At 44.3% G+C, this 24,371-nt stretch overlaps 2 protein-coding genes across 2 annotated transcripts; one reads left to right on the forward strand and one right to left on the reverse strand.

Annotated features, from left to right (window-relative positions):
- Positions 1–41: 41 nt before the first annotated feature.
- Positions 42–18,545, reverse strand: LOC306693888 (uncharacterized protein). Its single transcript, XM_079156548.1, has 10 exons — positions 18,390–18,545; positions 14,972–16,012; positions 11,325–13,815; positions 3,857–3,963; positions 3,151–3,244; positions 2,805–2,949; positions 2,529–2,665; positions 2,202–2,404; positions 2,019–2,104; positions 42–991 (listed from the first exon to the last, which is right to left on the reverse strand). The coding sequence occupies exons 2-9, from the start codon at positions 16,000–16,002 to the stop codon at positions 2,029–2,031; spliced, it is 4,284 nt and encodes a 1,427-aa protein (XP_079012674.1). The 5' UTR covers positions 16,003–16,012; positions 18,390–18,545; the 3' UTR covers positions 42–991; positions 2,019–2,028.
- Positions 18,546–20,299: 1,754 nt separating this feature from the next.
- LOC306715701 (protein unc-119 homolog B-like) lies at positions 20,300–23,855 on the forward strand (the record flags this gene model as incomplete). Its single annotated transcript, XM_079186152.1, has 5 exons — positions 20,300–20,534; positions 21,476–21,589; positions 21,850–21,949; positions 22,155–22,327; positions 23,743–23,855. The coding sequence occupies 5 exons, from the start codon at positions 20,300–20,302 to the stop codon at positions 23,853–23,855; spliced, it is 735 nt and encodes a 244-aa protein (XP_079042278.1).
- Positions 23,856–24,371: the final 516 nt, after the last annotated feature.

The raw sequence follows: 24,371 nt of genomic DNA on the forward strand, positions 1-24,371 counted from the left end.
ACTGTGGTGTGAAAGCTTCCCATGAAAAACATACACTTCGATTGCATTTCATAGAAAAGTTTTAATAAAATTCCCTCAATTTCCTCTTATCATACAGCATGTTGATCTTACATGATTACAGCGATGATGACAGTCACTCTTGAACATTAAAAAGGCACATAAAAACATCTCGAGCAGATTTCTGGGTTAAAGATGTCACAAAACACACTTCCTGATTCTGTTATAGCGTGCTCAGAATTCCCTCCAAGCTCATTGTTGATTTTCTAACCAGCTATTGGGCGTTTTCATAAAAACCAGGAAGTGCATCTTTAAGTTTTGTGGACCTGGAACGAGAAGACCGACATTCATGGTGCAACAAATAGAAAAATTCCCCTGACCATGTCACTACAGTTAGGTACTTGATTATGCTATTGCTTAGCTGTACTGTATGGACGGTAATTTGTTATATATTTTTTAAAGTGCTTAAAAGTTTATTTGAGACAATCTGCGATTGGAAAGATGATGTAAAAGGCATTTTTGTACAATTTAAACTAAAATACACACACGGTTCAATCCATTATTTATAGTCAGTGTTTTCTGTACATATGTGTGTATGTGTGAAGGTAGATATCCAGCTGAAGGCCTAGTGTCATCAGTCCCTGTCAGCTTATGATGGACTAACACATTCACACAATAAGACAATCCATGGCTTTGCTCTAAATTACGTTGGTGTCCTCCCCCTCCATTGAGCCTCTGTACAGCAGTAGATAAAACATGTACTTGGCATTAACACATCACAGTCTTGGCACCATATTTCATTTGCAAGCCAGAAAAGTTCTTGATGGCTTCTGCGTTTGTCAAAAGCCTGAACTCCCCTCCTGCATATCTCAGTGAAGGTCCAAAATGAAGGCACTCAAAGATGAAAATGGAGCAATCGTGGCAAGGCGTCTGTCAGCAGCAGCAGCTGAGATGGATTGATTCGTGCTGAACAGCAATGGCGCAGTGACGTCTCCTTAAGGGAACAAGAGAAAGAAAAGTTCAGGATGAAGTTTTCCAAATCACAGACTACAGGAGGCATCGACTCTGATGTAATATATTTGATCAGATGTCGTTTGTTGGATGGGTTTATCTGCAAGTACTCTACACTGCCATGAGTGCATTCAGTGGCACTCAAATCCATAACCCTGTTACATCGAGATGTCCTTTTCACTTACTGTAGCTGATGTACGTGAAGGTAAGAGCAAAAATGTAGCTGCAAGCTGCAATTCCACAAAATTGAGGATGTCTTTACCCACTGTGCAATTTAGATCTTGACAGGAGAAAGCTTTTCAGAAATATGGCCCACTTCCTGTTTTGGGCTTTGCTGTCAGTATTTTACACAGTCGCATCAAATAACACACGTGTTCCTGACAGCCCTGCTGGAAAGTTCAAACCATTCGCTTTCTGTTATCGCAAACCTATTCAGCTGTCTAGCATTATGACTCACAAGCATATTAGTCCTTTTGAATAATGCCTTCACTCCTACAGTAATTCAGAGTACAAGCCGAATGTCAAAAATGTTCTTGCTCAACGCTCCTCTATGGCTGAGCCTTTTTAAGTCCAATATAATGCTCAATATATCACAAGCAATGTATGGCTTATGAACAAGTGCTTGTTATTGGTACCAGTATCAGAATTCTGTTGCTAAATAGGAAAGTCACACAAAGATGTGCCCACTGGATCATCTTTGTGTGAGAAGAAGATAAACAATGAGTATTTGACAGAATTAGAATGCTGGTAATATTAGAAAAAAAGAAAGAAAGAAGATATGTTGATACATAAAAAAGATGTAGGTGTTTCAAAAATGCAAAAAACATGTCGCTCCTGATGTACTAACTCTGACATGTAAAGAAAGAACCCCTTGAAAGAACAATAGGTGGTTGGTCCCAAGTTTATAACAAGGAAAAAGCTGAACTTTCTTTTTTAAATTCATATTCTATTATGTAGAAAAGAATCAGTGTCGTTGGAATTTCAATCATCACCTCATCCATATTGCTCACCTGCGTCTGGCTAGGTCTCGCCGTCGTACTGACTGAGGCGCTTCTTAGACTTCAGCTCTTTCAGCCAAGCGGGAGAGGAGACGGCCCTGAGTGGCACACAGAATCACAGGTGAGAGGAGTGTCATGATTAAAATCGATTTTTATACATTTTTGGAAGTGTGCTGTCATTCCCTTTTTCCTCACCCTCCGTCCACGCCGCCTATGGGCGGCAGCACTCGTGCAGCCCCCGCAAGATGAGCGGCAGGGCGAGGAGAGCGGGACGGTGGTGTGGGAGGCGGCGCTACTTCCTCCTTTTGACTTTTCTTCTCCTCTCTTCTCTTGTCTTCTTCTGCTTCGTCTCCTCCTCCAGTTCCTCCTCCTCCACTTGTTCTCTTTTTTAGCTGAGCCTTGGGGAGAAAGTGAAGGACACTTTACTCAAATGCCGCCCACCATGTTATGAATCACGCTGTTTATTATGAAAACTGGGAAACATACGTATACTGAAGCTCTTCTCAAACTCTGAGAACTTACTATTAAGGCTGCAGGGCTCAAACCGGGGAACATGGGGACTCTCTGAGAGGTGGGAGGAGGAGAACACACTATCTTCGGTTTAGGCTGCTCCTCCTCAGAGTCCGAATCCTTTTGCTTAGAAGATGCCTCCTTCTCATCTAAAAACACAGACAGTCAGTCAGAACATGCGGTAAATCCACATTTCCAGACTGCTTTTAGTCTGGAGCGGATATGTTTGAATGATCCATTGCTTGTTTGTTTGAAAAGTTTGGACGACATTATGGATGCAGCAGTAACCTGTGAAGTCAGAGATCCCCCAGTCCGAGCTTTTCATCGCAGGAAAACCTCCACGTAGAGAGCGCGACGGACGCGTTCGATTTCGCCTCTTACCCAGATCTGCCTTCGATCTCTGTGCGCTAGTGTCGAGGAGATTAGTGGAGCTCTGTGCACAGACACACACAAACACACACAGAATCCAGCAAGCAATGAACACACTGTATTCACGGACGTGATGCAAGAGTGCGTATTTTCCCAGGTAGGTTTGCAAATGAACAACCAAACTACATGTTAATGTTTGTAGTGTCGTGTTTGTGTCACCATTCGGGAAAACGGGGGGGAGGAGTAGAAATAAAGAATCACCAACCTCAGGGAATGGAGCGTGTTCAGGCTCACTGTGAAAGTCAGTGGCATCAACGTCTTCAGAGGCTTCAGGAACCTGGTCAGGGACGAGCTTTGGACTGAAGAGAGACAAGGCTATTTAAAATCACGTGTGAGCACAGAATGAAGTTATAACTAAAAGGACATTGTTCAGATGCTTTCAGTCCAAGTTCAGGAGTTTTCTCAGTTCCTGTGTTGTGCTCTATTCGCCACAAGGGGGCACAGAGAGCTCAAGTCTAGAAGAAACCTGATGTCACATTTTAGTGTGCAGCTACACTGAGTCACAGGATTTATATTTAAAAAACAGAAATTGCTAATTGCATGTCTGTTTATGCTGAATATTTAAGTTTTTTGTCATTGCAAAAGTTGTTATCGGTTGCACTACATGCTCCACTGATCATACTGTGAAGCCGGAGCTTAACTCGGCCCTCCAAACCCAAACTGCACTTTCAGGCTACTTACTTTCGGACTTCAATGTCAGATAGCTACAGAATAGAGCTTCTATTTGCAGGTGTGCTCAGCTTGAATAAAATAATCTCAATGTGAAGCCACACCTTTTGCACAAGACACAAGGAAAGACACTTCAACCTGTCCGGTCCTGTCTGTCTCCCATTAAGGAAGACGAAAGATACAGTCTGCAGTTCACAGCATGTGTGTGTGTGTGTGGGTGGGTGTCTAGGGTGTGTATATACCTGTCAATGTCAGATGTCTCTTCACAAGCCCCATTCTGCTCGCCTGGCTCATTGCTGATCAAAGCATCAGTGTCCTCGTCGTTTATGCTGTAACTGTTAACCGGCGCCTGAGACAGAGACAGAAAGACATTCAATTAAACTGGAAAATCAACCAGAAAACATATCATGCATCAGAACCAGAGAAAGCGACATATTGAACTCCAGATAACTACCACTACTCCTCTACCTCTCTCTCTTTATTGGACCGACTGCTTTATCACACCAAAAAAAAATCTAATGATGTGCTGTTCTGTAAATCTTCACATTAGAACTTCACACTGCGGCGCTGAGGCAGAGAGTAACCGGACTGTGTGCTGAGCCAAGATCAGTAACTACAGAGGGGGAGAGACAGGACCAAGGACCAGCCAAGCATGCATCTTTTAATGAGCCGGTCACAGAGGCTGGGCTGTCCTCAATAAACACCATGAGCACTGGCATACACACCTATATGCTCACACAGACAAACTCACGCTGTCACGCCCACATACTGGAATGCATGGGCACACAAACACACACACACACACACACACACACACACACACACACACACACACACACACACACACACACACACACACACACACACGTTCCAAACAAAAGCAACTACTGTGCACTTCCTCGCACACATTCCTTTAAGCTCACTTCACATTTTGTCAAGGGGCACATCCCACTGTTGTGTCGTCTGATGTTGTCACCTGGATACAAAACAACACTCTCGTAAACACCGCTGCCCTCCGTACGATTTCACACACACACACACACATCTCATCTCCTGCAAAAGTCAGTTTATTACTCTACGTCATTTGCACAATGCCTGTTATCTGGCAACATCACAGCATGAATGACGAGGCTTCTAGTGATTTTCCGATAACCCCAGACTGTGTTCAGATGCAGGGACAAACAAAGTCTGTTCTAGCAGAGACAAAGTCTACGCTTTATTTCAAGTACGACTTGGAGGCCGCCGAAGAAGCTTTGTATGATGATTATTCTGAATTACACTTCAACACAGGTGAATTAATGAGGAGGCTGACCACTAAATTAGCATAATAAAACCCAACCCAACGCTAGTTGATATGGTAGCAAACAGTTAGCTATTTGCACATGTAGCAGTTACAGAGCAACTTTAGTATTCATTTAGAGTCGTGTTTACAGCCACCTGGCAAATCCAAGTCCATTGTTTGCTCTCCTTGTAGCTCAGTTTTTGGCATAAATCAACTCTGAGGGAATTATTCAGCTGTTAAACAGCTAAATGCTCCATTATGTTCGCCAGCTACCTGTGGGTTTGTCACTATGAGTGGCACAAGTGGTACGTGTTTGTGCAGCTTTAATGTACATTTGCACAGCCTGTTTCAGAGTGACATACGCATTATGGAAACCCTATACAGGCATTGTGTTCCTTATTTTAAAAACGTATTGTAAAATGATCCACACAACAACAACCTCTAAGTGTAGATATAAACTACAACTCTAAACTGCAATAAACCTTTGTCAGTGAGAATGTGCCAGCGTGCTCTGGAGGGCGGAGGACGTACAAGTCAAGACAGAGTGGGCTTTATTAGAGTTAGTTGTCAAGGTTGATGGAATGTGTGAAGACAGCTTGTTTGGAGTGGAGAAGATAACGTCTAAAGATGCCACACGCAGAACTAAGAGAGACGCTTCTACAGAATAATAGATGAAGACTTGTCAACAAAACATCCACTCTAATAAAGGAAAGTGATGGATCATCAAATTAAAAGTGGACATAGCCTGCAGGTTGTTTTCTCCTTTTGGTCTTTGTAGCTGAAACCCATATATACAAACACAGACCCAGACTCACACACAGACACACACACACACACTCACCCTCACTTCCAGTCAGCAGCCACAGTAAACACTACAAAACTACCAAGACAGATTTCAGCCTGTATATGTCTCAGAAAACTAACTCTTGTATTGCAGATGGCACCCAAAGATACAGTTGTTTTGTTTGTTTTATCTCTAAAGCAGATGATGTTGAGATATATATATAGATATAAAGAGATTAGTATAAAGTAAATCACATGTAGCTGCTATTATGCTATTTTGGCAGAAGATTTCCTGTAGACCTTTACAACATGCTACATCGAAGTTTTCATACTTCCAAAAAATAGCCCTGGATTATTCTTATAAATTAAAATGATTATATTGCAATGTAAAAATATGATCAGTATTATGTAAGTAAACCATAATTATAACCCAATGCAATGGTTAATGTAATATATCTAATGTATTAGGCTCTAATGTAATGAGAGATAGAGGTGAAAATGCCAATTTTAACTTTGAAAGAGCTGTAAAATGGCAGCAGGAGTAAACCTAATCAGCTTGAACTAAATATCAACACAGATGCTGAGGGTGCAGACATAAACAGACATACTTGGATAAACCTTGTCACACTGTGTCACACTATGTTATTGTTATAGCTTTATCTCTGCACACACACCGCAGACACAGGCGGAAAGGGCATGCATGTCCACTGATAAAAACCCTGCATTTGGACAACTTTATCCGATAACTGTGTCCTTCCTGTAACACTGCCACTGCCTTATACTGCGCTCCCTTTTCACATTTGCATGGTTATCTGTTGAGACATGGACGGGGAGTTATTACACTATCGAGAGACATGGAGCCGTTAAAATCACCGAAACCCTTGGGTCTTAATTTGACAAACCCCAGGCCCTAAAAAGGCCCTAAAAGCTGCTATGTTCATTTATCAATGCTACCTATATGTCAATTAAAATGAGCTAGTCAAACCTTTAAAGGCTATTAATGTCAAATCTGACTGTCATTTGTCAGGTGAATTATTTAGACGCGACCTGGATTTGATAAGAACAGAGCATTTCAGAGCCTTCATTGGTTTCTGCTGGTTGACTACATCAGCTCTTACAGAGCGGGGCTCGGCGGCTCTCCTCGGCCGACTTCTGGCGGAGAAGCGACGCAGGGATCTCCTGCTACGTCTGGCGAAGCTACGCAGCGGTGACACGGCTCTCTGAAACCTTCCTCGTCCATCTGCACCTTCTTCTTCCTCCTCCTCCTCTTTACCCTCCTCTTCCTCCTCCTCCTCCTCCTGCTTCTCTTCTGCGTTGCCCCACACCAGCTCCAGAGCCCCTTGCAAGGAGCGCCGCACGCCCCCCACCCAGCCCGCCACCTGCAGCTGGGCGGCCGACAGCTTCCCTCCAAAGTACTGCATGGTGGAGAAGCTCACACGGATGCTCGTCCAGGCACTAGGGTCACCAGGGGGGGGGGGGGGGGGATGGGTCACCAGAGAAGGCAATTTCTGGGTGAGTCAGAAAGCTGCGTCTGTGATCCACCTTTCAGTTGTCATTTTACAATAAGCAGAAGGTAAAGAGAGCACTAGTTGTGTTTGGTGAGAAGGCTTTCGGACGTCATAAAAAAACAGATATAGTCCACCTTTCATCTGAGCGTGATCCATCCTCTATATCCATGTTTTTGTGGTTCAGGTCACACAAACTTCCTGGAGCGGTCTATTATTTGCTGTCAGTGAAGAAGTAAATAGTCTGACTTAGCCATGTGTTTGCACTGTGACAACACTATTCCACAGCAGCATCCACGATGATGGATGTGACTTCCTGAACAGCAGCGTCCCGAAGAACGACTTCCCCCATCATCGCATAATGATCCACACTGACAGAACTCTCTTCAAAAAAAATCCCTTGGCAGTAAAAAAAAAAAAAAAATAGCAATGAAGCTGTTAGTCCTGCACACAACAGTTGTAAAGATTACCTCTTTTCATGTGCACCTCTGTCTCTCTCTCTCTCTCTCTCCTTTGATCAGACTTCTACTGCCACAGACTGTTTGCCTCTGTCGCTACGTCCCAGTTGACATCACAACTCCATTTTCAAGGAAAAGCAGCGTGGGAAATATCCGGCACTCCGACCATCCAACGCCAGGTAGAGGGAGGTAGATCACCCCTCCACACCTGAGTGATTTCACAGAGCGTCAACACAAAGCGGAGCTCTGTGCTCGCATGTGGAAAATCCAGAGGGACGGAAGGTGCGGCAGGCAGAGGCCTTTAGGTGCTTTTCTGCACACCTCCCTCTCCCCCGTAGGTAAATGATGCAGGTAGCTCAATGAGTCAGGTCTTTGTGAGCGGGGTTAGGCCGAGGCAACAGCAGAAAACACAACAGGAAGACTGTTGGAAAGTTGAGAGGCAGTTTGGAGCGCTGGATGAGTGAGAGAATGGACAGCGGACATGTGAACTTTCCTGTCCGCGGTGTAGCCCGTCCTCCTTTGAGTGTATGTGTGCCAGAAAGTGTGTGTGTAAGAGGGGGGGGGGGGGGGCAGACAGAGAAAGAGGGGCACCATATATGGTCATTCTGACCCGCTGCCCTGCTGACCAGATCCAAATGAGGACATGATAACCACATAGCTCTTCTCCCTGTAAGATCTGTCTTTCAGTCAGTAAGCTGAATGAGGGCACACGGTTGGCTGCACAGCTTGTGTTTGCCCAGTAAACACTTTCCCCATTCTGTCCTGTCAAAATAAAAGCCCTAGCGTCTTTGATGTGGAGGGTTCTTTTCTTGCTGCGCAGACATATTTAAAAAGATTTTATTCAACTTCACTGTTTAGTGATGTATTATAGGAGTGAAATGTGCTCTACATGAGATAAACGTGTCGGTATCTGTGCTGCAGAAGAAAAGGAAGTGCAATTCTTAAGAGCAGCAGTGCCACTCAGTGGTGAAAACAGGGCTGCACGCTCACCCTCAGGTCCAACAAAAGCTTCAATACCAATGGCTATGAAGGCACAATGCCTCCTTACAGTAGCTCACTGGTTTTGTGAGTTGGTTTGTTTGCTTAAGCACACAGTGCAAACAGAAACACGATATCACAAAGACGAATGTACACACACACACACACACACAGAGTTCAGTGTTTTCATGAAGTCTGCAAAAATGTTGCATGTTCAAACAGGTGGCGAACCGATCTGCCTTGACTGGCATGGCCCTATCAGCTGTTCATTCCCTCTGGTGTACTGTGATAAGGCGTCACCACCACGCCCTGATCCGTTCACCTTCAATTGTTTGCTGCCTCGTCTCGTTTCATAATAAAGCGGGATCAAGCTTTCCTCTCATTTTCGGATGTTTAATCCGGTCTTTGAATGTGAATCAACTGAAGCAGAAAACAAGCATTTTGATATCCATGTAGCATATAATAAGCAACAGCACTAACAAAAGACTTCATACTTGACTAATTTGTAAGAGAAAAGTGGTCAGATTCGTCCTCACATCTTCAAAGACTTATAATTAACAAGCTACAAATGAATACGTTCATTATGAATTGGAAGGGGGATGAAATAGATTTTACTAGTCAGAAGTAGAAAGTTTACTCCTCTCATGAAACAAGCATTATTGTTGTTGTTCAATATTTTTTTATTCTCAGATTGGCTGAATGTTTTTCAGTTAACACAAAAAGTTAAATTGAGAGTGGGTAATATTGAAAAGACCCCCTATCATAGAAGGCATATATGTAGCATTTTTAAAAATAGTGCGGTATCTTTACATATATAGTACGTGTTATTGAAAATGAATTAAGAAACCTAAAATGGGGGTAAAAAACAGACAGGAAGGTCAGATATTAGTTAATGCAATCGTTTGATATATTAGGAGCAAACAGCTTAGCTTAGCATAAAGACTGGAGACGGGGAAATAGCTAGCGTCTCTGAGAGTTAATGTATTCATTGACAAGCTTTGGAGGTGCTGGTATGCAGGTCTTGTTACCCTTTACCAGAGCCAGGCTAGCTGTTCCCCTGTCCCTAATCTTTATGCTAAACTAAGATAAACTAAGCTAAGCTAAGCTAAGCTAAGCTAAGCCAAGCTAAGCCAAGCTAAGCTGCTGCTGGGTCCAGCTTAATATTTAAGTGTGGTGTCAATTTTCTAATCTAACTCTCAGCACGACAATGAATAATTCTAAAATGTGTAACTATACCTTTAAACTCATCACAAATCAAAGTTCTTCATCATATTGATTTTTTTTTTTACAATGACCTAATGAGCTGTTAAAGGGTCAGATATGACCAAATGTATGATGGATAACATATCTCTATTGTCTCTTGGTACATATTGTCACATCGTCACTAAATTTAGTCACAGATCTTGAATGAAGCATTTTTACCAAAGCAGCTTTTAAATCATAATCAATTTGCTAAATATTGATGCTTTAAATCAAATGAACTTCTGTATTACAAATAGTCTACTTACTTAACATGTAGTGTATTCAATGCTGATTTGATTACTTTAGTAAATGGTGATTGCTAATTCCTATTAAAGTGGATAAATATGGTGACGGGAGAGGCCTGTATTACGATACCAAACATAAATCTAATAGGCTGAACCCTCTCACTGGCTTTGCAATGTACTGTGAAACCACTCACGCTTGTGTTCGGTAACATTTCTATCTGCAGAAACTCACCCATAGCTGCTGGAAATATTCCATCCAAGACGCCCATGAGAAATAATCCATTCCTCCTTCATATGCTCATGAATATATATATATATATTTCTTCTTTTAAAATGCCTTTGACTTTGAAAATACATAAAAAATAACGCACACATACAAGCGAAACAAAAGTAGGTGACAGACTATTGCGCGACAAGCTGCAGAGGAACCTCACTTCCTGTTAGATTTCTTTCCGTTCTAACCACACGTCTACTTTCGTGCACCACTAGACATGAAGTTCATACAGTTTAATGTACTGCTACAGTCTTTTTCTCACCACCAACATACCATCTTCAGTGATTTGCGAGGCGTTTGAGAATCATGTTGTTGTTTTTTTTATCGCCACGCCTCGTAAACCAACACTTATCCTTCTCCGAGACTATTAGTATGTTTCATATTTATTTTAATAATAACCGCCCTTGCTGTCAGCAGATACTACTACTGACACGTGACACATGCTTGTTTCATCACTCAATGTCACGCCTAGACACACAAACACGTTCTTAAGCTGTGACTGAAACAGGGTGAAGCAAGTATAACGAGATGTCTTTTCCCGTGTTTCAGGAATGGCGATGTGCTGGTGCAGGTGAGGTGTGTGTGTGTGTGTGTGTGTGGCTGCCGGGCTGACCACATCTACATGTACACTCCTGTCTCTGTACTAAAACCTCACCCTATCTGAGACATTAATCCATTTCTGCTTTCATATAGTGCTGGTGTTCACAACTACATCTGTCAAGAGTGGGTTTAAAGTGGGGATGTACCCAATCCTGGGCTTTGGGTATCGGTTGATCTGACACCAGTGTGTAATTGATAAGCTGTGTTTCTCACTGTGTGGAAGTGAGTGGGATCTTTTGTGTGTAAAGCAACATCGAGCTTAAAACAAACATGTCTTTCCTAACTTTGTAAAACAAAATCAAGTTGCATTCCAACAGAACGAGGACTGAATGTTGTTATTTACCTCCTGCTCGTCTTCTTCTTCCACTTCATCCTCATTTGTCTCCTCCGCTTCCCCCCTCTGTGTCTCCTTCTCCCCTTCCTCCTCCTCCACCTCCATGGAGATGAGCTGTTCCTCCTCCTTCGCCTCCTCCTCCTCTTCCTCTGGTCTTTCCTGGGCTAATGTCGGCTCTGGGCTGTCTGGTTTTTCCACCTGCTCCTCCAGCACTCTATATCCCAGAAGAGTGACAGTGTCCGGTGGCGCCTGGACGTCCTCTTTATCCGCAGAGACAGCTGACCGACTGTGGGTGAGCGGAGTCGTCTCTGCTTTAGCCTGCGAGCCCCATCTCTTCGGTTTGACGGAGAAGTCGTCGAAATCCACGCTGGCCGCAGGCGTTCTGACGGAGAAGTCATCGTAAACAACTTCCACCTGACTCTTTTTCATTTCCTGTCGTATTGTTCTCTCCAACTCTTTCACTCTTTCTTTCTCCGCCTGCCTCTTCCTTTCCTCCTCTCTCTGTCCCTCACTCTCCATTTGCCTCACTCTCTCCATCTCTTCTTGCTGTTCTTTCAGCCTCCTTTGCCTCTCTCTTTCCTTCGCCTCCTCCCTTAATCTTTCTTCCTCCCTCTCCTCTTTCTGTCTCGCCTTCTCCCTGTCCTCCTCTGTCTTTCTCTGATACATCAACTCCGACTCCTTCTCTCTTTCTTTCTCTTCTTCTTCTTCTCCTCCCAACCTCTCCGACATTTTCACCCACTCTGCTTCCCACTCCTTCTCTCTTTCTTTCTTTTCGTTAATTTCCTTCTCTCTCAGTTTTCCCTCCAATCTGTAATCCTCAAGGTTTTCATTCAATCTCTCCTCCTCTTCTCTCATCCTCTGTCTTTCTCTGTCGTCACTCAGACTCTCCTCTTTCTGTCTCGCCCTCTCCCTGTCCTCCTCTGTCTTTCTCTGATACATCAACTCCAACTCCTTCTCTCTTCCCTTCTCTTCTTCTTCTCTTAAGCTCTCCGTCCTTTTCACCCACTCTCTTTCCCACTCCTCCTCTCTTTGTTTCTTTTTGTTAATTTTCTTCTCTCTCAGCTTCTGATTTTCTCTTTCTTCCCTCAGTCTCTCCTCTTTCCTCTCCTCCTCCTTCAATCTCTCTTTTTCCCTCTCTTCCTCCTTCAGTCTCTCCTCTTTCCTCTCCTCCTCCTTCAATCTCTCCTTTTCCCTCTCCTCCTCCTTCAGTCTCTCTTTTCCCCTCTCCTCCTGGTCTTGTTTTAATCTCTCCTCTTTCTGCTTCGCCCTCTCTCTTTCCTCTTCTCTCTGTCTCTGCCGTAGCAACTGCATCTGTTTTTCCCTCTCCATCTCTTCTTCTCTCAGCCTCTCCCTTTTCCTCTCCTCTTCTTTCAACCTTTCTCTCTCCCATTCCTCCTTCCTCTGTCTCTCCACCTCCTCCTCCTTCCGCCTCTCTCTCTCCCTTTCCTCCTCTTCCTTCTGCTTCGCCCTCTCTCTCTCCTGTTCCTCCTTCCTCTGTCTCTCCACCTCCTCCTCCTTCCGCCTCTCTCCCTCCCTTTCCTCCTCTTCCTTCTGCCTCGCCCTCTCTCTCTCCCTTCCCTCCTCTTCCTTCTGCCTCGCCCTCTCTCTCTCCCTTTCCTCCTCTTCTTTCTGCCTCGCCCTCTCTCTCTCCCTTTCCTCCTCTTCTTTCTGCCTCGCCCTCTCTCTCTCCCTTCCCTCCTCTTCCTTCTGCCTCGCCCTCTCCCTCTCCCTTCCCTCCTCTTCCTTCTGCCTCGCCCTCTCTCCCTCCCTTTCCTCCTCTTCCTTCTGCCTCGCCCTTTCCTTCTCCCTTTCCTCCTCTTCCTTCTGCCTCGCCCTCTCTCCCTCCCTTTCCTCCTCTTCCTTCTGCCTCGCCCTTTCCTTCTCCCTTTCTTCTTCTTCCTTTTGTTGCCGCTCCTCTTCCAGCTTGAGTGATGTCTGTTTGTGCTCCTCTGCTCTCCGTCTTTCAAATTCCAAATGTTTCAGTCGCTCCTCATCACCATCATCCTTCCTCTGAAGACCTCCTACTCGTGTGTAGGCAGGCACTGAAACAGGGATCTCCTGTCTCTCTTCTTCTTCTTCTTCTTCTTCGCTGGAATCGGTCGGTGAGCCCAGGGTCACGGGCGGCCCACCGTCGTCTCTCTCCACGACACCGAAGCGAACAGACCGCCGTTTGACCTTGTCCCTCTTTGGAGCACGTTGAGCGCTTTCCCTCTCATCCGAGTCTCCCTCATCGGTGGCAGTGTGGGTTTTAGACGAGCTGCGATTGCGTAGCTGGACATCACCCTCCGCTGATCTGTTTAGCATACGCTGTAGTCTGGAGCTGTCCGACGACTTGGATTCAGCGGGAGCGTCTTTAGACGTCTCCGGTGAGGTCTCTGTGGGTTGTTCAGCCTTTGAAGAAAGATCCACTTCCTGACTGGACAACGTCCCCGTTACAGGAGGCTCAGCAGGCAGTATTTTCGGGGTCTTCTCTGCCGTTGGAGCAGTCGCTGGCTCAAAGCTGTGGAAGACAGAACAACGGTTCAAGGTTTTAAGATCCTGATTCAAAGGAATCGTCCACAGAGCGATGGCAGAGCTCAGACCTGTCTTTTCAATACATCCAAGCTCATTTTGACATATTCTTTGATACCTCGCTCAAGACTGCGTGCTCAATACAGAGCTACAGCCAGCATGTTGGTTAGCATAGCTTAGCATAAAGACTGGAAACTGGGGAAACAGCTAGCTTCTGTCCAAAGTTAAAGAAATCCTTCACTTGCCTCTTCTTGTGTCTAGCCATTCAGATTATTTCGCTACTTTTCTTTTTCTTTAAGATTTAAGCATTTAAGTCACCACAATAGTGATGGATTTCATTTGTGGTGCTCCGACCACTGAATGTTTACATTTTGACAATCACAATCACATCATAGAAAACTATTTATTTGTGATAAAGGCGTTCCAACTGTTGACAGTGAAATCGCTCTTCAAACCAGTGAGGACATGTTGCTGTCGAATCCTTTGAACGTCATTTTCAATGCTGCAACACAAACTGAACTCTATTGTACTGTTGTTGGAATAGAGCGGCGAGATACTGGAAGGTAAGTGAGAAACTGCACAAACTCTACATTGTGTACTCGCATTGTAGGTTGGACATCTAATCTTCTGGCCTGGTTTGCACTCTTATCTAGACTCATGACATAAATCTGACCACAGTCTTGATATTACAAGCTGCGTTACTCATTTACCACACTGCTGCCGATGGCCAGACAAAGCACAGTAAGTGGAGACACAAAGGAAAAGAGGACAAAGCTGGTGACACAAACAGTTCAAGACTCACTCTTCTCTCCATGATTTTTTGGCAGAAACTGGGAGACACTATGGAGGGGACTAAAAACCTCTTTTCTCGCTGAGGAATCAATATAAAAACTATATCCACTCTGCAGTGCAGTGTAAATCCTACACGCACCAATCAAGAGCCAATTTTACAAAAATAAATAGATCACAATAGATAATTCTAAAGTGAAAAGTATAACCCTGGCCAACAGCCAACCACAATAAATGCCATTAACCTTAAAATAAACGTGCTTGATTGCACTTGCAAGAGAAACATGTTCTTTCACTCGTGTCTTAAAATGTCACCAAACACAAATCAGCACAGACGAAAGGAAGGGCTCACTCACCTCTTAGAGCGATTTCGGGGCGCAACCCGAGGCTGCTTCTCAGTCTCCGGACCCTCGGGGGTCTTTTCCGCGGCCCACTTCTTGATTCTCTCCTTCACACCCTTCACACCCTCCGAACCGTTTACAACTTCCGGCTCGTCTCTCTTCGTCATGGCCTCCGGCCTCGACGACGAGTCAAACAGGAGACTGATTCTGCGTTTGATGCTGCCTCCTCCTCTGTAGTCGTCCTTCGGTGCTCCTTCGTCACCCTCTTTGTTTGGCGGCTCGGACGTCGTCGTGAGGCTCGGCTCCGGCTCCGGATCCGAGGGCTCTGGTTTGTTTGCGTCCTCCGTGTTGCCGGTTGTGGAGATGGTGGCAGTGGGCTGGGGGGGCAGGGACAGGCCGGCTGACTCAAACCTCGAGGTGAGCTCCATGGACAGGCGCTTCCTGCTGCCGCCCCATCGATTCGCCAGACTGCCCACGGAAGAAACGTCGCTTGCTGCTTCTTCGAGACTTTGGACGACGGAAGCCGGAGCCTCGTCTTCTTTCTTTTTTCTGTCTGTCTCTGCTGAGTTTACAACATCGGCGGATGCTTTGTGGTTCGCTTGGGTGACATCATCTCTCCGGGTTGGCTCGGACTCGGGTGTCTCTTTGGGTGGAGCGGTTTGTGTGACTGGATCAGATTTTCCTACACCAGAATCTGGAGTATCCTCTCCATGTGGACTTGCTTTGCTTTCCCTGGTTGTTTTTGGCAGATCTTTGGTGAGCCCACCTACAGGGCTGTGTTTGGAATCCGAGGTGGTGGTCTGTTGAGGGGGTTTCCGAGCGGGGGTGGTCACGGTCGGTTTGGGGACACTCGCGGCTTCAGATTTTTCGGCCTGCTGTGTTGTCGTCTTAGAGGTTACACGAGCCGACTTTGGGGCGTTGATGGAGCGAATGGTGGTGTTCTTCTGCAGAGAGAAGGGCTTGGGGGTGAGCCGAGGTTTGGGGGCCAGAGCTGGCTTGGGGTTAGAGGTGTCGCCAGTCTGGGACACCTCGACGGAGCTCTCCATGACTGAGTCGCTGAAAGAGGGGAGGAGAGGAAGAGTTTACATACAGCGAGCTGCATATTTACATTGAAAAAAACATTGTCGCTTTCAGCCGACACACGGACATGTTTTTTACAAAGAAGGCTGAATGAGTCTGGTCTGTCGAGAGCAAACCAGTGAGGACGTGTTGCTGTGGAATCGTTTGAACGTCACTTTCAATGCAGCAACACAAAATAAATTCAGTGGAATAGCTGCAAGAAAATACCTCAAAACCTGAGAGGCGAGATGCTCGAGGGTAACTGAGAGACAAGGATACTCTTTATTCTGAACTCGTATTGTCGGTAGGATATCTAATTTAAATATTCAGACTTTGAGGTGGCCTGGTTTGCACTCTTATCTCGACTCATGAACTAAATCCGACCACAGTCTTGTTGTTACAAGCTGCGTTACTCATTTACCACACTGCTGCTGATGGCCAGACAAAGTACAGTAAGTATGGAGACACAAACAGTTCTACATTTGCACTCTTCTCTCCATGATTCTTTGGCAGAAAATGGGAGACACTATGGAAGAGACTATAGAGAACCTCTCCTCACAAGGAAACTGAACAACACACTATCCACTCTGCAGTGTGAATCCTTCACGCACCAACAAAGAACAGAATATTACAACAAGAAGTGAGATGAAAAGTCTCATGTGTGGACATGAACAGACTGATCTGCTGCATGCTTCTGATCACACAAATAGATGAATCTGAAATGAAAAGTATAACCCCGGCCAACAGCCAACCACATTAACCTTAAAACAAACGCCTTGCTTGATTGCACTTGCAAGAGAAAGTTTCTTTAACTTGCGTCTTAAAATGTCACCAAACACCGTCGGCACAGTTGAAAGGAAGGCTCACTCACTCTACCTCCACAGAAACGTACCAATCACACTGAACACAACTCTTCCAGCCGGGATCTTCTTTTATTTCCTTCTCGAGAACTAAAAAACCACTTCCGACCGCAGTAAAGCATTTCATTGGTCAGTTTCTTCCTCATGCCAAAGACCCGACCTGTCGCTCCGTGACACTGATAACTGATAACAAGTGTCTAATAAAGGGTCCTCCTGTTGTGGATCTTTGATAACTTCATGACTTCAAAGGGCAAAAAGAGAGTAAACAGCTGTCGTCATGTGATGACACTACTCAGATCTCTTCAACACAAGTTGATAATGTCAATGTATAGGCTGTGAATTTGGATTGTCACTTTTCAACCCCACTTAACATGAAAAGATTTCAAACAGGCGGGTGGGAGCCATGTTGTCAGAGACTGACTGAAGGCCCGATGAGTCATCATCACACACGATCAACACGGTCTGCAGAACACGATCCCACAAGATCTCCACTTGAACTGAAACCACTGACGCATAAACAAGCTTCTCAGTATATGCCGTCACATGAGCCGAAAAGGAGAGTTAAAACGTACACACACCGTGTGAAAGAAAAAGATAACAGTAGTGTTTCCAATTTTGTTACACAGAATACCAAAGGCATTGTGTGTCATCTGGTTTGACCTGTACTACTTTTGCACAAACCGGTAACTCCACGCCCAACAGTTTTAATACTTTGTAACTCTCAAGAGTTTTGTCAGCAAAATGTGTCACTCTCGCCTTTGGATCAAATGTAGCCTATAAGGTGTGTGTTAAAGGGATCAGATTGGAATCTGTTACGCTGTGTCCTGTTTGTTTCTGCTTTCCTCTTTTTTTCCCCTTTTTTTTTTTACAGCTGGATTCCTAAGAAACAAACACTGTCTGGCAAATAAAGCTGCAGCTGATTGATGATTTTCTGCTGCTTATTCAGGCCACATTCAGGGACTCAGTGAAAATCGTTCTGCAGCAGCACTTAAATTCTGGTTTCTTTATCTGTTTGCCTTTGGGTGTCTGTTGCCCTGCCAAGGCTGACGTTTCACTGGCTCCTCTTTATCGTTTCGCAATTGTATTTACTTCTTTGAGCGATACTGCGAGAAGCTAATCCCGTAGTTTGGGATATAAAGTCTGGTCTTCAGAGAGGAAAACATGTCAATGTAATGTCTTGTGGCGCACGAGCTGCATGTAATTACAACGCATATGCGTCGGTTGTTAATACGTTACTAATAAACGCGTCAACAGTGAACTCCCAGTCGTTGAACCAGCGGTGTGTCCACTGGAACTGGACAAAGGAAACGGAGATATGTGAATGCAACTTTTACGTTTAATTCAATCTTGGCTGTCAAGTGTCAACGTTACATGATGATACTCACCGTCAGGACATAACGTTACCCCAAATATGTACGTTACAAATACCCATAGAAATACCCATAAAGATTGTGCACCTGCTGTTAACTGAACTTTTCCAGCGGTTGAGCTATAACAGTTAACAGTTTATTTACCTTTTGTCTTCACGCAGTCATACAGGTGGAGGAAGGAAGGAAGGAAGGAAGGAAGCGAGGAGAAGTTACAAAAGAAAAATGCTTCTCAGTTCTCCGCGGTCGTCTCGCCTGCTGAGCTGTTGTCAGACTGTTGTTTTTCTAAAGTCATTCACACTCAGAGGACGTCAGGCTGCTCCTGCACCCAGCAGACACTCCCTCTGCCCGCCACGCTGCTCCGGGCGTCAAGTTACACACAGAAAGATGAGGTTATACCGGAAGTAGAGTTACTTCAAAAGAGTAAAAGCACGATATCATTTAACAAGATTGTCGTTGAGAGGACGCTGTCTCCATTGTGTCCCACGGAGTCAGGTCTGTGCAGCGTTTCAATGAACTGAATTCAGTAAACTGAATTGTTTTATTAGGGGACCATAGAACGAGCCCCCGAGAGGAAGTATTTATTTTCTGCCTTAAAATAAATTGTAAATGCTCATACATTCATTTGAAAAGACAGGCCTGTCTGTAAGTATTGGGTACAAAAGTGACATGACTCACAATGACTTAAAAATGAAAGCAGAACTGAACATGTGGACAGTGTCTTTTATTGCTTTATTTTAATATGCTCTTTTATTTTGATAATTCGGACCGGAAGTACTCCCTGAATTCATTGTAGCTTGAAATAAGTACGCTGTTCAGTGGACTTGATGAACAGGTTCTCCTGACTGAGATGAAAAGCTACTCTACAGCAAAGTTGAAAGGACTAGGATGAATGAATATGACTGCCTTGTGGAGAGCGCTGACTGCTGAGGCTACCTGGGGGCATCCTAACAGCAAGGAGGTGCCCACCACCTGCCACACACGAGGCATAACCATCATTTGCATAACATCTGGGCCTTTACTGTGTTAAATTTGCGTTGCCTGTGCATTAGGACAGGAAACGTCACACACAAGTCACGTGATCGCTGCCATTCGGCAAACCTGAGGAATACTTCCTAGACTTTCACCTGTGTGTGTGTGTGTGTGTGTGTGTGTGTGTGTGTGTGTGTGTGTGTGTGTGTGTGTGTGTGTGTGTGTTGTAAAAGTGAATTGTCTTTCATCATATAACATAGGCTACAATAGGGTCAAATTGCATTTATGTACCACAGAGTTCCACCTCAACCAACTACAGTATTACAATCCTGCTTACAGTGCATCAGTGCAATAAGATAGATCGATAGATAGACAGATAGATAGATAGATAGATAGATAGATAGACAGACAGACAGACAGACAGACAGATAGATAGATAGATACTTTATTAATCCTGCAAGGGGACATTTTTTCGCTACAGCAGCAATTATGGAACAGGTAAATATAATAACAGAGGAAAAATGCACAATACATGCACAATACATACAATGAAATAGAATAATATAAAATTAACTGACTAAACAGTAGTGCACAGATTTAACCAAACAACAGAGTAACGGTGTTTTATTGTACAGTAATAATCAAACAATACAATAGTATATTATCGCTTGTGGGTTTAACATATTTGACACTCGAGAATATCCTTATTATAATGATTAGAGTTAGTACTATTATTAGTAGTAGCGTTGGTGTTATTACTAGTAGGCCTGGTAGTAAATAAGGACCTTCAAGTAGGCTTGGAGAGCGGTCCAGCGCCCCCTGGTGGACGTTTCGAGGAACCACTTCACACCCTCCTGTGGCTTCAACCGGACGAGTTGTCATGGCAACTGCACAGCATGTGCTTACAAAAACAAGAGCTTGACCGTTCACCGACAGCTTTCTCGACATCCGACATCTAAACGATCCACGACGCCATCTTAATCATCCTGCTTTTATCGGTGGAGGAGACCGCGGAGACACACCCGTCACACCCGTCAACACCCGTCACACACACAGAGGTAGAGTGAAGCCGAAGAGAGTCGACGATGAGCGGAGCCAAAGCCCGCAGCGACGCGCCTGTTGCTGAAAATGTCCCCGGCGGCGGCGGGCACAGCACTGCGGCTGCTCCGCGGGACCGCAAGCCCGGCGGAGGGGTTCTGAAGAGGCTCAAGTCCCGCAGGAGCCAGGTGGACAGCAGGCCCGTCGCGGAGGAAGACCTGCGGACACAGAGTGGACACATCACGCCGGAGGACGTGTTAGGACTGCGGGTGGCCGCGCGAGGTTTGAGTCTCCCTCTCTCTTACGTCCTGTCCCTGGTTGTGGCTTTAACATGGACACATGATGCTTAATGTGCGTCCTGTGCTGAATCAAGTACTATCTGAACCTAATGTCACCCACACAGAATATAAAAAATCTACACATTACATAAAACTGGAGTAGACCTAAATGACGTCCAGTTGAGCACTGGAGACTTAAAAATGATATTACATTTTAACAGTTATGTAATCACCTGGCACCATAAACAATTATTAGACTTCATTAGACAATCGTCTATAATAGAAAGAACAGTGTTTCTATTTTTCAAGCAGCTCAATGGACACTTGAACTTTAATTGTACTAAGATCATTCTTTAAAAATGTCAAATAGACTACAGATGACCTCACAGAGGACTACAGTGACATCACAGATCAGGATGAACCTCTGCAGGGCCTGAATTTGACACCAAAGATAATAACAACCTGGTAGATCCTCATTAATGTTGTATAGCCTATACTTACAGCCGTTGAGGCAACATATGAAATTTGCAAGGAAAGGACACTGTAGAGGTTAAATTAAAGTGTGAATTCTTAATCAATGTTTTTAACCAAACAAAACCTTTTCAGAACACATAGTTCGGTATATTCCTGTTGGCTTCACGCACACGCTTATTTTCCTGCATATCTCTGTAATACCACAGTAGCTCCATAGCAATCATAAAAGCTGTGCCATATCTTATTTTATGGTCAGAGCGCATGGGTGTCTGTATGTGTGCAATGTTGCGTGTGTCTACTTTCAAGCAAGACCATGTCACCTGAGTCCAGCACAGTGTTTTGCATGTTATCTTTGTGCGTGTCAAAGCATCCTGTTTGTGCTTTAAGGGTGTACTCACATGAACTACGATGGCTTGTAAATCATTTCTATGTTTTTTTTAAACTCCCGAATGCTGTCTATCATTGTTGCAGGCTACCTCTGTAAACCCGAGGACAATATTTATAACATCGATTTTGTGCGCTTTAAGATCAGGGACCTGGAGACAGGCACTGTCCTGTTTGAGATTGCCAAACCCCCAAATACAGGTAATGTGCATCCGCCTCCTCCTTGTAATGTTTCATTTCAGAGTTTGTTGTTTAATGGAGCTGTTGAGATGGGAAGTGTTTGGTTCCTGGGCACTTAAAAGAAATGACCCTGCTGACCACTTGTTCTTGTTTTCATCTTAAAATGAATGCGTTTATGACGATATGCCTTCAGGTTCAGAAACATCCATGGTCCTTTTGATCAAAAGTAGTCCTCGGTGTGACTTATTTCAAATGTCTCCGTCCTGTGTTGTGGGTCTCAGAGGACGACGAGGAGAACAGAGAGGCCGATACCAGCGCAGGCCGATTTGTGCGCTACCAGTTCACCCCGGCCTTCCTGAGACTGAGGACCGTGGGCGCTACGTGAGTGACTCACACATCACCAGCACACACCTCAGAAAAACACACTCACCTGTTCCATTCCCAAACAATGGAAACAGTTGCACACTTGACCTGTAGAAACTCATTTGAACCGGTGCAGTTTGACTTTAATAACATAATGATTACAGAAGAACAGACCTTTTGTTGGAACGTCCCAGTCTCCCTTCTCTCTGTATCGTTCAATCAGGGTGGAATTCACAGTCGGGAACCGGCCTTTAAACAACTTCCGCATGATCGAGAGGCACTACTTCCGCGATCACCTGCTGAAGAGCTTTGACTTTGACTTTGGGTTCTGTATCCCAAACAGCCGTAACACCTGTGAGCACATCTATGAGTTCCCTCAGCTGTCGGAGAGCCTGGGTGAGTCGTCTTTACCTAACTCATAGACAACATTATTAGTTAAAAACTGTTAGAATGAAAGAATATTGTAGTTCGGAAGGTCACATTATCCAAATGTTGAATATCTAAGAGAAGACAGAAATTAGTTTAATGTATTCTGTGTACCATGCAAACATCAAAATAACAGATCAGCCTTTTTTTACTTATGATATTTCCATTAAGGAGATTCGTGACTCCTTACTAGCTATGTGTCACAATGCAGCACTTTAACTAAAGTAAAGCTTAGTTAATAATTGAGCTCATCATTTTGAAGAGGCTGCAGGGGATTGGCACCCACATTGGCACCAAAATCTTCAATCTCTTTCGCCTATCATGGGACAATTTAGTTCAACCTAATGCACAGTATTAATGCTTCATGTTGGATCATTTTATCCAACATGATGGTGTTGCGCGTGCATGCACAGACCCTCATTTATGATACATAGCACGGTATGTCATCAGTGTGTCTGTCTATGTGTCGACACATTCAGGTGAACACAAAAACTCTTCCACACTAAGCTCCCACTCGAGAGCAGATGATCTGATTAGATTCTGAGTTTCATATTAATGAGAAAAAGTGGTCCATCTTAATACAGTACCTACATTGTACATTTAAAGAGCTGTTGGCCGCTTCAATCTTATTTCCATTACATGCTGGCCTTAAAAGAATGCCTTCTAAAGCTACGGTGAGACTTCAGCAGTCTGGTCTTTGCAAATCAAGTGGGTATATTGTTCTCTGTGGTCCATCAAAGTATATTGCCAGGGTTGTGTTCCAGCGTCAAACCTACATGCAAGCACCAAGTAATATCCCTCTGCTGCAGGTCAGCAAGGAAACGCTGCCTGGGGAGCCACACAGCGGGAACTTCATCCTAAAATATCTGACTCTGGAGGATTCCCTCTTGATTTGGCAAGCTTAGACCGCTGAAGCCTCACATTGGCTCAGGCTGCACAGAGCAAGGACTGTGGATTTGTCCTCTATTTCTGTCCTCTGTGTTTTACAGTGTAGTTACTTTGCAGTGGCCGATGAATCTTTTAATGCATATTATGTGCACGTTAGTATTGTATTAACACAGACCTACATGAATCTGAAACTGTCCTTTTTAATGCTTTCTCATAAAAAAGCACATATAATACACTTGTGTTATGTGACAGCAACTATGATGCCATTCATATTTTTTGATATCATTTTCCTAATTTGCTGGGTTTGCGACTTATTGTGATATTATTGTTGTTACGGAGGGACATCAGTGCCCCAATGTGAAGCAAAGCAAAGAATTTGGACATTTGAATAATAAAACAATCAATGATATTGACCCAATCATTTCACGTTTTTTTATACAATTCTAATTGCTTGGATGTGGAACAAACCCTTCATGCATGTGTTGTGTGTTTTTCAGTCCGTCAGATGGTGGAGTGTCCTTATGAGACCCGGTCAGACAGCTTCTATTTCGTTGAGAACAGACTCGTCATGCACAACAAGGCAGACTACGCGTATAACGGAGGACAGTGATGTCTGCCTGCTAGCATGAAGAAAACAGACATGCACAGACATGTACTCACATTTATAGACTCACATACATATTACATACACACATGCATGCACATAGCTCTACACACACACACACATCGTTCATTCACTCATACATGCGCAAGCAGCTACAGACACGGTTGATTTGCCTCGTATATTTGTAAAGATGAGTTGACATTCACTGGGATCATTTTCAGGGACTGTTTCTGACCAGGAGGTCACTATCAGTCTCCGCTCCGACATACAAACAGGAAGCCTCTGTTTGAAGCAGGTTAATGTATCTGTTTTTAATTATGAACAGTTCTGTTTTAAACCAGAAGAGGACTCATCATGGCCATGTGACGTCTCAAACAGACCAAATGGTTATTAGATAGATGGTTAGGTCCCCTGTTAGCAATTTAAAAAGTGTCCTAACACCGCCTCAACACACACACACACATACACACACACACAGACACACTCAATCCTCAAGTGACACACATAGTGTTTACGCAGTGT

Source organism: Pholis gunnellus (genome assembly GCF_910591455.1).
Source record: "Pholis gunnellus genome assembly, chromosome: 3".
NCBI lineage: Eukaryota > Metazoa > Chordata > Actinopteri > Perciformes > Pholidae > Pholis > Pholis gunnellus.